Here is a 16,865-nt window from a genome sequence, read left to right on the forward strand (position 1 = left end):
TATGAGGAGAAAGTTAGAATCATGTCCCACTTTCTTAGAAGATTGGAAGGATTCTCTCTTTCCTTGCCCCAAAGGCCACTTTTTCTGTTAATGACTAAAGACAAGATACATATAAGAACATATTTTTATGACCTCAGTCTTAGGCCTAATAGACTAATCAGTAAGGTGGGGGCGGGGGGAGCAAAAAGGCTTTGGATTTTTGTAAGCATCAGAAAACTGTCACAGTTAAGGTTTTTTTCCAGCTGGCTCCAGTTATTTACCTTTTTTAATTTTATGCAACTGCCTTTGAGATTTATTTTTTCAATTATACTAATAATGTAAATGCAACAAATATTAAAATAAAAGGATTTAATATGAAGTAGATCGTACTGTGATTGCCTGTGTCACTTTCTATTAATTTTTTTCCCCCGATTTAATAGTATCTGAAAGTAAGGATCTGCCAGATGCAGTCAGAACAGTGTTAAACCAAGAAATGAATAGGCTTTTTGGAGCAACTAATCCAAAGAACTTCAATGAAGCTTTCCTTAAAAAGAACTATGACTCACTACCACATAGGTTATCAGGTATTTTGCCTCTATCCTTTTTCTCTCCCCGTCTCTTCTCAGTGCTTATCTAGCAATAGATTCTGAGTATCTGCAGCAATGATGTAAAAAAACACTCTTGCCATCAGGAATGCTTTTCTTCTATCTATCTGAGTCTTTGTGAAAACATGACCATTCAATTTGTCTGTGAATTTCTTCAGTTTCTCCTTCTATGTGCTGCTAAAATACAAATTTTGGGACTTTCCCTGCCCTGTTTTCATTTCTGGTACATGCTGAATGTATCATAAGACTTTTTAAAGGAAACATATTTAATGCATTTGTGGTATAATTTGTATGGGCTATGGTATGTGAAGTAATATTTTGAATTTATGAAGTTTTCTGATATTTGGAGAGATTTTTCTGGTATTTAGAGAAGCTGACTGCCAGCACAAATGTGCTGAGTGCCCAAAAAGCCAGTTAACACCCAGAACTATTGATGTGCCAAGCAAGAGATGCTGAGGTAGTGCTGGTTACCACAGCTGCCATAAAAGACCATCTGTCTATAATGATGACATGTTACAGTGTGTATTATACTACGCCATGAGAAACAGGATGTATACTGCCCAGGGCAGCATTGCTGTTGTGGCTCGGTCTGCCTAGACGTGGCCACCAAAAGCAGCGAGTTCATTCTCTGTATCTCTTCTGACATCAAGCCCCTTCAGCTACATCTCTGTGGTGGGACTTGGGACCATGCCATGTGTGTGTCCTGACACCGTGTTACAACCAGAGCTATGTGTCCTCCATCTCTTCTGTGTCCTGGTTTCTGTGGGAAGGAAACCTGAGCGCTGCTGCCAGAAAGCAACTGTGGTGTGTTGCAGCAGGTCTGATTTGTTCTCTTCATTGTCTTCAGGGACTACACAGTACACTGCAAAATGCTCCTACCTTGCAGGGCAGACATAGCCTAGCTGTTTCAACGCTTTTTCCATATACCTTCGTAAGCATTGGATAGTAGACTTGAAGCTCTGCTTCTATTTGCTGTAATGTCAAACGTAACATTCCAAATGTCTCCATTTTGAACTACTACTACAGAATTCAGCATCCCCTTTCTTAGTCTTAATATCTTTATTTTATGGTTGTATATATTAAGACTTATTCAGTCTTCTACTGAGTGATGAAACTTTTTCTCCTGTAGCTGCCAAAATGATGTACTATTTAGATCCTTCCAGTCAGAAAAGAGCAGTAGAGCTGGCAATGACCCTGGATGAATCCCTCACTAACAGAAATCTTCAGGTAACAGACATTTATAAATGGTAAACAACTTCTTTTCATATATCTACAGAAGTCTTATGCAAGTTATGGAGATAAGAGGAAGCTGAAACTATCACTGTGCATGTGTAGTAAGGAGGTTAGGATATCATGTGAGAGAAAGGTATATTGGGTTCATCTGAACTGAAGCATTTAATATCCTTTTTGCACATTTGAATTAATGTAGTTTTGTCCTATACGTGATATGAAAATAGCTAGCTAGTAAAAGAAAGTGCGTTATTGCCACAACTAACAGGAAAGCGTAAGAGAAGTCATATAGCAAAAGATGCTAAAGCTCCCCAGTAGGAAAAGGTTGTAGTCTGTCAGAGCTTTAGCTGTTCAACAGCCAAGAACTCACAAGGAAGAGTCTCTTCAAAACTATTTCTGTATCCCAATCAACTCATTTCCTTTGGCATCAATGTAAGAGCGTCCAGTACATTTAATTAAGTATTAAAGAGATTCTTTGGCAGACAGGCAGGCAGGTTGGCAGGCAACCTGTAGGATGCTTCATTTCTCTCAGTTCCCCTGGCACTTTATTACTTTATTGTGCTCTTTATCTCTGGGGACTCCAGGATATTTAGACCTATTGCAAGTAGAATTGTTAAGTTTTCCAGTAAAATATACTCTTTTGTTGACAAAAATCAGCATTTTCTAAAAATCACATTCTTGGGAATATGGTGGGTTAAGTGGAAGTTTAACTGTGAGGGATTTTGCAAGGCCCCACTAGAATTTTTGGACAAAACAGAGGGGACAGAGGCAGGAAAAGACAATTTGCTGTGGTTTATAAACTTGCCTTGGATGTTGAGGATTCACATCTTTTCTCTAGCTGATCTTGCTATGGGATGTAAATGCAAATCTCTCATATCTTAAGTACATATTTAGCAGGTTATAAACTATTTTTTTTTTTGAGCTGTCTCAAAGAGCTTAATTTAGATTATCAATAGAGTTGGAGAGAAAACAAACTAAAAATTAAACTTTCTTCAGTAGCATTCATTGCCTTGTAGCTGCATTTCTTGCCTAAGAATGGAATTGAATTGGACTGGAGGAAGATTAGACTGTAACCAAAAATACTGGGTGTTTTTGGAGGCATAACTTTATTTTGTAGCACTGGAAGAAGCATTTATTGACTTGGCAATGTATAAAAAAGATAGGTAGCATCATGGTAAAAACTGAAAAAGTTCAATTTAAGTGCTCTTAGTGCTAATGTAAGGCAAGAATTGGAGTTCTACCAAACTTTTAGAAGGAAAATTGAACATCTTTTAAAAAGACAACTTCTGAAGAAGTCTAGGCATTCTCATGAGCAAAGAGGTTAAATTTTATCATCTCATTTGATTTTTAGTAGCGATTGTCTTGGGACACATTCCAGACATAAATCTGGATATATTTGACCTTCTATGGAGGCCAGTGTCACATGAAGCTAATAGCAGGAAAAGTGTTGAAGAACACCTCAAAACCCCAAGCAGGGTTTTATAGAACAAATAAAAGCTACAGTAAATGTCAGAGGAGTGGAAAAGACTAGTTTACTACAGTAATGCTGGCATACACAAGGTGGAAGGATGTTAAGTGCCAGTGGGTATTGGTGAAGCCCTTTGACTGATGGATTTGAGTGAAAGATAGGTCCTGTCATGTAAAAGGCAAGAAAGCACTACAGCGACAAGATGGAGAGATATAAAATATATATATGTATTTTTTTAATTGCTTAAGCCTGAATAAGTTACACAGTTTCATAGCCTGAATGTCTTGGAAGAGATACCAATATTACTTGCCCTAGCAACCAGTAAAGCTAGTAACTTCATTTTAAAGCTAGGCTTTAACTCTAGAAGGTGTGTTCATCTCCCTTTATGCTTAAAAAGATGTGTTCATCTACTGCTCTCATATGAACTTGAAAATAATTTTTCCACCTTAAGATAAAAGAAATTAAGATTTGTGTTTAAGGTTTTCTTAAATTTAATGATAATTAAAGATGAAACAATAGTCTGTATAAAGACCTACTTAGTACATCGTGCTAAAAATATTCAAGTAATGTGTTCCCTTCCTAAATTTGAAGGGAAGCTAAACTTTGAACCAAGTCATCGGCAAATCATATAGACAGACTTTATAAATCGCAGTAACCTTTGAAAAAATAGCTTCTTACCTGCACATATAACTTTATTTGGTTTATGAAGTTTCTAGCTCAGTAAGTAGTGCAGTTTCTCACCTTTTGAATGTAAGCTGAAAAAAGCAGGAAACTTCATTTTCCTCTGCCAAATAATGAAGAAAAGTGAATATAAAACTGAAGCTATATCTGAAGGATGTGGTAATGACCAGAATAAACTGCCTCAATTCACTAATTGCAGACACACTTCTATTGTCACACTTAAATGTAAAATATTTTTCCCTAACAGAAATGTCATGACATCACATTATGTTTATTCAGCTGATGCTGTTTTTACATTTCAGTTATATTCTAGAATTCTTCCAATTTCTATCTGAAAGCACTTTGATAGAAACTACTATTAGGAAATGATAATATATTTCTGGATTCATTGCTTCTATTTGTGAAGATTAAAAATCTGAATGCATGCTATGTATTGCTTAAATGCTTAATGTATCCCCAGATTAGTGGGGGACCTCCCTCTCCCACTCATTTAATTGCAAGTCAGCCCACTTCTTGGTTGCCAACCAGTGAAAATCAAACTTTTTAGGAAAATACGGAACAGATTTAAAAAAAAAATAGCATTTTTCAACTTCATTTAAGTTTTCTAGCTGGGGTGGGTTTTTTAATTACTTTAAAATGAATTATTTGAAATCAGGCTGAACTGGTATCTCATGTTGTGTCTAACTAGAAAAATGTCATTTGATAGAAACCTGAAAACAGTGCTTCTAATAGGTGGGGGGTTTTCTGAGTATCATATTTCTTGTTTGTGAGTGTTGAGATGAATGTTTAAGAAACCATAACACTTCTTTATTTTTGTCTTTAATTAGACTTGTATGGAGGTATTAGAAGCTTTATGTGACGGTAGCCTTGGAGACTGTAAAGAAGCATCTGAAACTTACAGAGCAAATTGTCATAAGCTTTTCCCTTATGCTTTGGCTTTCATGCCCCCTGGATATGAAGAGGATATGAAGATCACAGTTAATGGAGATAGTTCTGCAGAACCTGAAGAACTGGCCAATGAAATATGAACAACTTTATTGGAAAAAAATAACATTGGACCATATCTGGTGTATAATATTTTTGTCACGCACCTGCTGAATTGTTCTAACTTACACAGAGAATGGAAGGAAAAAAAAACGTTGCCTTCAAATAGTTTTACTTTTTTTATCCTGCTGACAAAGTATATATATAAAATATCTAACATATTACTGGATATAGGTTGTTCGGTTTCTTAAAAATTAAAAGCTGCTAAAATTGAAGAAAAAAACCCTTATCCTTTCCTACCTACCCATGTTTTTAAACTAATTTATATAAAATCTGGAGGCTCATAGCCGTCAGAGCAGGTGTGTGGCAGAAATATTACTTTAAAATTGTCTTGTGAGATTACTGTTATCTCAGACAGCAAAAATGCTGTTTTAGCACTGGATTCTTTCACTGAGCACAAAGAGTTGTTGGGGCTTTAGCATCTGACTGATTTTGATACGGGATGATTCTGTCCATAGGAAGTATGCAATGTGAATCAGAATATACAGAGAAACCTACAACATACATGTGATGTTGTGGAAGCTGGGACATACAGATACCAAGCAGAATTAAGAAACATAGTGTGTTCAATAAGCTTGTTGTGTCTCTGAAATTCACTGTACACGATCAGTTTGGTGTTCTTGCACCACAGTTTTTAACTGAAGGAACCAGTTAAAACTATATCTGTATTTGAATTAAAATTAGGGGGGTGGGCTGGGGGGAATCAACGTTGCTGTTTTTGAGATGAACCTAGCAGCATAGGTTGGCCAAACTTTTTAAAACTGTAATGCAAGAACCAAATAAAATTATGCACTGTGATGTGGCACCAACTAATTAGAAAGATAGCATGCATTTTTCACGTAGAGTGAAAATAAAATGAGAACATACTATGGCTTGAAGTTGCAAAGAGAAGAACTCCTGACTACCATTTTGACTGATCAAGAGACTAATAGTTTAAAACCTCAGCAGGCCTTGTACACGTTATGCAGAAAAAAAAGTGCTGCAGTTTAGATACCTCTGGAACTTTTCCACAGTGTCACAGGTTTGTAATACTTGAAGCCCTACATTTCTAAGAATATATTTCTTGCTCAGTTGTTTCAGGCAAGCCCAAGACTTTGTAACTTTTAAGGGGCCCAAGATTTTTTTTCAATAACAGACCAGCTTCTTATTCCTGCAGTTACAGATGTAATTTCCTTTGTCAAACATAAGGTACCAAATATAATGCAATAAAATGTTTTGAAAAACAATTGTGTGAATATTTAAACCAATCTCTGTTGTACTTTGAAAATGAATGGGTTCAGTAGAGTGCAGCTCAGGGTTGGCTTACTGTGCTGTCCAGTTATGCTAATAATGTCATTGCTGATGCGTGGATGTTGAGTATATATTAAGTTTTAAATGCATTATATATGAAGGCTGAATGTCTGGGAAGTCCCATAACACAGAATGCTTTACTACTTGGCTTTTAAGTTCCACCAGTGTGATGTTGAATTTTATTTTCCAAGTCAAGCTACAGTCTACAAGTCTACTGTGTCAATAATATAGAAATAAGTACTCAAATGTTTTTTATAGGCTCATCACATAAAACCAAGGAGAAAATAAACTACAGCTTTTAAAGTGAGTGCCTTCTTTGCTGCAGGATTTTAGTTGAAGTATCAAGTGCATACCTGGTGTTCCTCTTCCACATCATGGAATTCAATGATTGACACATACAATTAAGAAACTTTGGAAGATTATTGGGGTTTGTAGTTTTCTAACTGTAGAAAGAACAATTCTTTCTTTGTTGTACATTCAGCACCACTTTCCCTTCGTGGTTAGACTATGCTTGTGTATGTTTATGTTGTGGTTCATGTTGGAAATATAAGTTGTGTTGCTATATTTGTGTGTTTAATCAGCCAGGCTTTTAGGGACTAGAATACTTTTAGAGCATTTAATTGACTCTGGTCAATTAATGGTCTGGTCAGTTATGACTAGTCATAAATATGTCTAGATTTCAGTCTTTTCTGCAGCCTGAGATACTTGGACTGCATGTTTTCTGCAACTACTGAAGACAGTTTGGTCTTGTCTACACAAGCTATGAGCTTTTGGCCTTGCCTCTTGAGTATTGCTGCCATTTTCTTTGCTTCTGATGCTGTAGCTGGAGGCAGATGAATGCTCATACTTCTTAACAGATTGTGAATTGCATCAAGCAAACCTTTTTTCCTCATTCCAGTTTTTTTTGGGTGCTGCCTATAAATGGGATTACTTCCTGTACTTTCTCACTGCCTATTTTTGTGCTGAAGCAGATGAACTAAAAGCAAGAAGGTATTTGTTATCTTTCATTATGCAAGTGGGAAAGGATATTATTGTGGACCTTCCAGAAGTCTCCATCCACACAACTATTGTGATCTCCCCCAAAGACACTTCCTTGTAACCTTGCTGAAGGGCATCCATAGTGCTTCTGAGATAATGCTTTCAGATTAAAGAAAGGTTCCTCATCCCCTTCCAGAAGACTGCTGTCCCAGGAAATGCGAGAGACTAAATGAAGAGTTTCTTGAAAAAGAAGGTTCTTTAAGTGGTGTAGGAATTGTTATTCCTTCATCTTCCCATCTCTCCTGTCAGATGCAATGTTAACTTTGAGGAAGAGTTACAGAGCTAGAAATTAAATCCAGTGCAATCTGTGTTTTACAAACTAGTAGAAGCGTGCTGTGCTACAGTGAAAACTTTCCTTCATGGTCTGAAATCCAAAATAGTCCCTGGTACTAGGCTGCCAAAGCTGGCGAGTAAACCAAGGGCATCACAACATGCCGGGACTGCCATCATGGTCAGTGACCTGCAACATCAGCTTCTTAATGACAGAATTGGGTTCAGTTCTTCAAGACTTCCTTTGGAGAAAGAGGTTTCCAGCATAAATAGAGCCACTGCTGATGAAACATGCCTTGGATATTTTTTTTTGTGAGTTCAGCAGATTTTTCCTAGACAGAGATTGTAGACTGTGCTAATGCACATTGCATGAAGCAATGTCAATGTCAGAAGTGGACTTAAATTGCTATTAAGTAATTCAAAATAGTTACTGGCCCAAAATGATACATGGGGTGCTTAGCATGTTCCTTGTTCATTCGGAAAGCTAGAGCATTCAGACAAAGAAAAACAATACCTGTGAATGAACAGGTAAAATATTCTGGAATTGATCCATTCAGGAACTCATTTCTTTGCCTCTTAAATGCCTTAAGAGCCTCTATATTGTCCTAAAGTTAAGTTTTTCAGTACAAGTTTTAGTATTTCCATGTTCACAGGGAAGGAATCAAGGTCTGATGTGTGGTGTGTCAGTCAGAATACCGGAGGCAGTTTGTTGTTCAGTTTTTCTCCTAGAGTAGGGAGAAAGTTCCATGTAATTAGCCTAATAAAATGTCTTTAGTGTTTGGTTTGTTTTTACAGATCTAGAGGTGCTCCACTGTACAGTAGACCCTAGAAGTTGATGTAACAAGTTGATCTTCTGCCAGACTGAATTGTCATCATCTTTATAGAAGGAAAACACCAGTGAGAGTAGGGTGAGATCAGTCCAAGAAACCAGAGGTGCAAATACAATTTCAGTATCATGTGAGCAAGTTCAAATATAAAAACTTCAGATCTTTGTCTTACACAATGCCTTGAGGGAGGGCTAGAGCAGTGGTGCCATGATTCCTGCAGTGCTTGCCTTGCACGTGCTTTGGACCTGTAACACTAACACTAACAAAAGCACTTGATACAATAATCCAGCTATATATTCCTGAATCAAAATATTTTTTTTTCCATTTTCATGATAGTTTTAAATGTTTTCTGTATGTGTTCTGTGTTGAATATCTAGCTAGTTTTGAGGTCTTTCTCCTACCTTCCCCCCCTCCAAGAAAGTTTGTTCTATGAATGCAGTTTGTACTTGACTGATAAATGTAAAATAGCTCAAACTATGCGAAAGTGAGAGTTGTTCTTGTTGATACACAATAAATTCTGACCTACCGCTTTGGGATTCTGTGGAGGAAAATGATGCAGACGTAGAATAATTAGTAATATCGGTGAGCAATCAAATAGTTTGTAAGTTCGTTAATGGAAGCTGTTTCAGATGTAGGAAAAAATGGTTGCTGAGCTTGGGAAAGACTCTTGCTTTCAGTTCCAATTATGAACTACTTGATATTTTAAGAAGCAAAGGCATACACTTTAACAAAACTCAGTCGTTTCATTATGATTGTATTTTTCTGGAAACTAAAGCTACAGTCTAACCGCCAATTGTAATGCCTCTTTTGGGCACAGACTTGCCCTCCCAAGAGCATACAGCCAGCATTGAGAATGGCAAAGAGAAACTGATAAAGCAGCTGGGCAAAAGGAGACTAAGAAGTTATGGGAAGGTGGCATAATAGAAATTCCATTTTAGATTAAGTGTAAAGTAGCTTTTTTATTATTAGTGGGAAGATTACTGAAGCTGTAAATACTGTAAATACAGTCTTCCTGTGTCAAGGAGGCTGTAAGCGTGTATCACTTTTAGAGTGGTACAATCAAACAGTAGTATGTTCACAGAGATTCTAGCTTTGTATGTTGGTCTTCAAGTAAATCATGGCAGAAAACTCGGAGGGCAAAGATTGTCAGTTTACAAGGGACCATCGCAAAGGGTTGGTAAGAACGTTGCAAGATAAGTATTACTAGAAAATCCAAAGCATCTTAGAATAGCTCTCCTAAGGTGTTTGTTGTTTTAATTGAAAATGTTACATTTGCTAACTGTTCATAACAAAAGGCAAAAAGTACTTTTACAAAATATTTCTGCCTGGCACTGCCCATTAAATATCTACCTCTACTAGTCCTAGTCTAGTTCAACTACTGCATAATTTTAGCCATTTAGCATATAACACATGAAGAAAAATGTCATCTGCCTGGTTGGTGAACAAATGTATCATGATGGATATGTTTAGTTTTAAAATGTAATGCAATAAACCACAAATTTAGTGGAAGTCCTATTGTTGGTTCAGTACAGCAGGATCTTTATTGCTTCATTGCTGATCAGTTCAAAAATCTGAAAACTCCACCAAGTTTTTTGCAATTGTACTGGGATTTGCTTTCCCTTCCAGCCTTCGTAACTGGTTAACAATGTTGTACTGTGTCTTTATGCTCTTCTCTGGTAATAGCAAATATCAAAACTGGCAGGAAGTCAATCAATGAATAAAAATGCTGAGTTCTGTTTGTAAATGAGTACTAGTGTTTCCTTGTAGGGTTCAGCGTCCTCGTTAGATGCCTAACACCCCTTTAATAAGGGTCTGTTGAATGATAGCAGTCTAGTATTTCCCGTTATTCCTGGCCCTCCGTGATGCTGGCAGCCCTGCGCGCTGGGGCAGGAGTCTCATAACAGGGAGGAAGATGAATCACAGAAAGCATACAGTTACCTTTGGAGTCAGGCTGGGAAAGAGTCAAGGGGGCAGGCAGGTTTCTTTTGAGTCTTCCCTGCCTTATAAGCTGATTTTACATATGTGAAAAGGCCCTTTGCTCCTGCACGCTACAAAGACCAAATAGGGGCGTTTAGGAAATGCTCTTACTGAACAACTGAATAAAAATGGGTGTTCAGAGGTAAGTTGATGGAAGAAGCATTTGCTCTTTCCCTCAGATCTGCGGGGGGAAAAAGCTCAGTTGCCTCTTCCTCACCCATAAGGCCACGTAGCTTTCTTGGCCCAGCATTCCCCAATTTCTGTTTCACAGACACGGTGAAATCACACCGACAAACCACAGCAATAGTGACTAGTTAATAGCAGATAAAACAACTGCAAACTTGACAGCTTGGACTACCTGGAAAATTGTTAGTAACTACTGTGTGTAATGAGTAACAACATTATGATTAACACTATCTACAGCTGAGCGCAAAGGATTCCAACCTGCGGATTTCATGTCTTCTTATAAATCCCTGTTTTATGAGATACTGAAGCGATTACAGAAATCTTCATATTCACTGCTTCTGATATGAAATCAGTGCTTGTTGCTGTAAAAGTTGCTTTGCACAGACAGGACTCTTCTGCCTAAAAAATAGCATCCTTTCCTTATAAATGTTCTCACTATGTTCATGTTTCTTTTGTGATAGACGGGTGTTCGTGTTGGGTAACTGTGTGACTTGAACTTAATACTCTTGAACTTCACGCTTCCATTTATGGTAGCAGCACCTCATGACTTGTCTACAAGAGGATTTAGGGCACAGAAGATTTATGAGGAGCCAAGGTAGTCTAGCAGTTTATACATTATTTTATCTACATAAAACTGTCAGGACTTACCTCTCTACTCCATCAAGTATAATGGATCTTTCTACCCTGTCATTATGCTTCTGGAAACTGTCTTGAAGGTCATATGCACAGTAGCAGAAAGACATAATCTCTCTGCAGTTGCTCAGTCCCTCAAAGTGCTGAAGAGATGCATGCTAACTGCATAGTATTTTTATTAAGCAATGCAGTTTTAATGATCTGTATGAAAGTAAAGGTCCCATTTGGCTTGCATGACTTCTGCAATGCCCACACTGTCCCACAGCAGGAGGAGGGCAACAGTTTATCTGTGTAGTAGATCAAGTAGTTGGTGGTTCTGCAAAACTGGACTCAGCTATTACTTTATTCACATCTTGCCTTCATGCAGGTAACACTGGGGATGTGAAAATGTTCTTTACTCAAGGGGAAAATAACAGGTTAATTAAGGTGAGGCTGGCAACTGCTTCATTCACTAACACCAGCACTTCTGTGCTAGGTAAGTACAAGCCCTGACTTGTACTTCCTTCGCCAGGGCTTTTTTCAGGACCTTCCACTGTTTGGCATTTTCTCCTGAACTTCCCAACACCAAGAGCCATTGCTCCCCTGTTCTGAGACCACCACAGAGATGGTGTGCCAGTCCCTGAGAGGAGGAACACCTCTGCTTTGAGGGATACATTTGGTATGAATAAAACCAGATATTCCTCATAACATGCTAAACTGGTTTTATTCATTATCTGCTAATTTTTCTTTCAGTTCTCCCTCTCATGTAGCAGCATTTTTTGTAAAGTTCTAGGAAAATGTTGACTTCTGGCTGTTTATGTCATGTTTTTGAGCATTTTTTCTCATAGGAATCATCAAATGTTCATAATTCTGCATCTCACTTCACTTGCAATATCAATAAATGTCTTAAAGAAATAGAAGTGGAAAGTGCTTTTACCTATTTGAGCTGGCAAAGCAATTTTTGCTTTATTGCAAAGTAGACCTGTTTGTACTTTCAAATTCCTCTTTTGTACCTTGATGAATGTCTTCCCACCATGTATCCCTTACTTTCCATTTCATATTGCAGGCCCTTCATGGTGGGGGATGGTTTCTCCCTTCAGTTACATCTTTATACTGTTTTGCAGACCTGGGTCCAGACTTCGTTCCGCTGCCGTACAGCATCTCCAGCACAGCACCCGCAGGCTGTCCTGTGAGCCACCTCACCCAGAGGAAATGCAGTTTGTGGAAAGGGCCTGGTCGCGTGATCTTTCCTGAATTCCCTGATGCTCCAAACTAAAATGCAGAGAGTGTAAGTGGATAGAGCAAATATGATTTCTGGTGCCTGCCATTCTCAGGAAAATAACTCCTTCATGTAATGCATGCTTATTTTAAAAGCTCATGCCAATTCGTTTGGTTAGCATGAATCATGAGGAATGAGGGGAGAGCAAGACTTGTTAGATTCGTTCTCTGATTAACAGTATCTTTTTAAAATGATTTATTTTGTGTTTTCTACAGAAACGAAGGCAGGAGGAGACTGGAAATTCAGGAAGCTCAGAAAAGAGTTTGTGATGGAGAGTTTCCTTGCTGTGAGCGGGCGCACAGCTGAAAAGCAGGAAGGAGCGAGCAGTGCCAGAGGGATCAGGTTAGCGTGACATGGCTCCTCTTTGAGGCAGCATCGTTGCTGGCCCACTCAGGTGGATGACGGGAGCGTGAGTGAGGCTGGCAGGGACTAAAGTGAAGCAACGTGGGCAGAGCTGGGGCAGTCCTGCCGCTACCGCACATTTCCTCAGCCCATCTGCCCCGTCATGCTGGGATTTGTGGGTGGCTAGTAACACGCCACAGGGAGGATACGTGCTGTGACAGGCCAGGGTACAGCAGTTAGTTAGCCAGGAGCACAGCGATGCTTTGGGGTTGGCTCTGGACACATCTGTCTGCCTTGAAAGTTGCATTTAGTCTGCATGAAGTTGTCTCCTCGTGTCTGGCATGCTGGATAATACAGAGCCTTGAGACAGAGGTGAGCTGAAAGAGGTGCACAAGGCAGCATGTGCGGTGAAAGGAAAACCCCGCATGCAGCCAACGGAGAGCACAAAAGGATGTGAGCTACTGGCAACGCCAGAGTTTCAGACAAAAATCTGAATCAACAACTTGAGGATGTACCAAGACTTGGTTGCACTGAAAGGTGCAACTGAGACTTGAAGCCATTCTGCCCTTTGTAAGTTATTGAGTCACACAAAATGCAGATGTACAATGTGAATGATGTGTGGTGGCCTGAATTTACCCTTACACAAAACCCTGAAAGAGAGAGAATGGACTATGGAGGAAATCCTTGTCCCAGGGATATGATAAAATTGAGGAAGCAAAGTGATCTGAATTCAGGGCTATGAGTCATAGGTCTCAAGACACAGGCCACTGCTGAATTTTAAGAAATGGCAAAAGAAAGGCTGACACCAGTGGTATAAATAAAAGTGGGAACTCTGAATAGAGTAAGAAATTTAAAAGACTGGTAGCAAAGGGAGCATCTTAACACACTGCTGGGGAAATGTAGCTTTTACCTCTTTCCCCTGTTAACAGTATAATCAGATGCATGGGCACTGTCTGTTTTCATTTTCATTTTTTTTAATATACTTGAGAAATTATTTTTTTCTGGGGAGATCATAGTTATTTTCATTAGCACAAATGCATTATAGTGTCACTTTTTAATATCCTTTCATATGCAGCCTTCTTAAAATGCAGATTTGTGCGGTTGACACCTTGAAGACTAATGTTCTTGTTAGATGAAATGTACCTGGAGCAGTATTTCATCACAGCTCTAGCTGGAACCATGTTCCTAGGAAAGAGCCAGGTTAGCCATCAGCGCTAGTTCAGTCTTTACAGCCTCTGCTTGGAAAACAACTACTAATGCTGGTTGCAATGTTGGGGGGGGAGCGGAGTAGGGCAGAGGAAGGGTTTGTTATTTGTAAAGGTAACATTTATTTTATCAGACATCCATTCTTATTCTTCTTGAAAACAAAACTGATGCTGACATCAGCATTAGCAGTATTTTACCCTAACTCACAGAAAAGAATTGAAAAAAAGGGATTGGAGTGGGAGAAGTTCCTAGTTTTGCCAGTGGGTGAGATTTTTGTTCAATATTTTAATTAAAATGGGAATAGGACTATGCCTTTGATAACAAATGAGAGGTTGGGAAAAGAAGGAGAAAAGCTTATTCTTGCGGAAAGAAGCAATAAAAATACATTCTGATATCATGCCATTTTAAGAAAAACCTGTTGACAGAAAATAAAATGCACAATCTATCCCCACATCAAACACAGTCCTAGGGATCAAGGACTTAAATTTGGAACTTACATATACGAGCAAACTGTTGGCAGAGCACAGTACAAGTCGATTTATTTATTCTTTGCTCCCCAGGAATGATTTACTGAAGGCCATGGTGAACACAGGTAAATATAGAAGCTTCATGACATATGACGGACCTTTCTGCGGTGCTCTTTGAGGCAGTCGGAAAGCCTTTGGGCACAGTGTGTATGACTGCAGGTACAGAGAAAGCAGGGACACGACTTGTGGTTTTAAATGCATGTGTCGGATCAAAACGCTTCAGAACAGCTTGACTGTCCGCGTGGTGAAGTGCACCCCTGTTGCCAGGATGCATCCCATGAAGGCCCGTGATGCCCCTTGGGCTATTTGGCACGCCAAGGCAGAGGCCGCGCTGAGCCGCACTCGCTCTGTGCTCCAGGGCAGGGAATCTGCAGGCAGAGAGCTCTTGTTTCAGCGATTACCTTTTGGGATTCAGTTATCACCTCAACTTCTAGATAGGCCAGGCAGACAGTTATTTCAATCACAGTCATGCAAGAGTTGCAAGACATTACATTTCTGTACAGACCCAAATGTCCAAACATTGTTTCAAGAATTAAAGACCTGACCCAGCAGCTGTTCCTGTTCACAGGAAAAAGCCTGTCAGGTGATTCTTCCTGTTAAAATAATACTCGTGAAGCAGCAGGTGCTGCTTTTAGCACTATCGGTCCAGTTTTTCTCTGCCCTCATTGGGCAAATTCTCATAGCAGGGAATGTAAGGTTTCTTTCAGAAAGGACTGTGATGTCACTTCCAGGGGATAAGGCCAATTAGCATCCGGATGATCTAAAATATAAACTAATTTGAACAGTAAGGCCCCAATCTCTCATCAGGCATCCAACAAAAATAAATCAAAAATGGGAAATCTTTTGTTTCTTTCCATTTCATTGAAGCTTTTAGTTTTATACTTTGGACAAGAATAAGGGCATAGAATTGAATGAGAAGGTCACATTCCAGTAACTGGCAGTAAAAGACACTGGGTTAAAACTCTCTTCTAACGCAAAGACAGATGAAACGCACGTTACTGTGATTTAAACAGGATATGTCAATACTTGCTTTTCAGTCTACTTTGAGAACCATACATACAACTTTCCGTTTCACTGGTAAATGCTGTCTTCTAAAAAGCTGTCCTCGTTAAATAACACGTTAATGGCAATTCAAACTTCCTGGACTTGCAGAAAGCCAAGTCTTGCAATAGCAGGACTCCTCCTTGCAAAGCCACTGGACTTTTCCCTGCAAAAATGGGGGGTCAAGGCCTCACACTAAAGGATGAAGCTTCCAGAGAGAGTTCAGAAGTCAGAGGTACAGTGTATCTGTAGAAATATGAAAAGAAATTTTAAGCTGTTGTCAAAGGATATGGATTAATTGAACAATAAATTGCTTATTGAAAATTAATTGAGCCCTTGAAATTTCCACTTCTGGAGAACATGGTTCAAATGTGAGCAATTACTCCATACGGAACTTCCACTGATGTAAATCAAACACAGGTTTCTGGCTTTTAAGGTTGTCGCTCAGTTTAGCTTTCTGGTGGATGTGTGTCTATCAAAGCCCCAAAGTAGGTAATCCACATTGTATTATCATGACGTGAGGGGCACATTGAGACACCTCAGTTACCACAAGGCACCTGCTTGAACTAAATTTGATTTTAGACAGAGTAATATGTCTGTCATTCAACTGCCAGAATCAAAAGGACACACCTGGAGAGTTCTTGATCCCTTCAGAGAACAAACAATAGGAGACTTGGACTTTTTCTTTCTAATTTGTTCCTTAACTTAAAGCTCAGTAGGCATAATTTTTAGATGTAGAATGCAGTTTACATTTTCATGTAACTGACAAGTTAAAATATGTCTTCAAGGGAAGACAGGAATAATCATTCTTGAAATGCTGAGCAAGTCCAGAATATCTTGCAACTATTTTCAGAATCCTCCTCTTCAGAATCTTCTACATCTGCTAAACAAAAATATCTGTGAACTTAGGCTCTTGCACATTCATTCACTGAACACATCTGAATACTATATTAAAAGTACTTGTCCTTGCAAAAGAAGAGAAACAAAAGCTTTTTCAAATGCTTGAGTAACAAGAAGCATTTTTAATTCATTCTGTTACCATAATTAAATTCAACTAGATTTGCTAGTCTCCAGATATGCAGAAAGCAACATCCAGAAACAGTAAGTGCTGGATTAAATATATATACATCAGAAGTGGTGAAATTTCCAGGATTACACTGAAATAGCTCATATAAAAGTGACTTAAGCCCAAGAGATTCTCCTGAGATTGCACTGCATGGGAGTTACTGTATTAGCCTTTTTTTTTTTAAACCCATCACCACT

General features: G+C 38.8%; 1 protein-coding gene across 1 annotated transcript in view; it reads left to right on the forward strand.

Annotated features, from left to right (window-relative positions):
• Positions 1-6,233, forward strand: part of NAA15 (N-alpha-acetyltransferase 15, NatA auxiliary subunit) — a 43,099-nt gene extending 36,866 nt beyond the window's left edge. The window contains exons 18-20 of the mRNA XM_064510724.1: positions 420-563; positions 1,714-1,811; positions 4,791-6,233. Coding sequence (XP_064366794.1) covers positions 420-563; positions 1,714-1,811; positions 4,791-4,991 — 443 coding nt within the window. The 3' untranslated portion in view covers positions 4,992-6,233. The remainder of the gene's footprint in view (positions 1-419; positions 564-1,713; positions 1,812-4,790) is intronic.
• Positions 6,234-16,865: the final 10,632 nt, after the last annotated feature.

This window comes from Dromaius novaehollandiae, chromosome 4 (assembly GCF_036370855.1).
Source record: "Dromaius novaehollandiae isolate bDroNov1 chromosome 4, bDroNov1.hap1, whole genome shotgun sequence".
Classification (NCBI taxonomy): Eukaryota; Metazoa; Chordata; class Aves; order Casuariiformes; family Dromaiidae; genus Dromaius; species Dromaius novaehollandiae.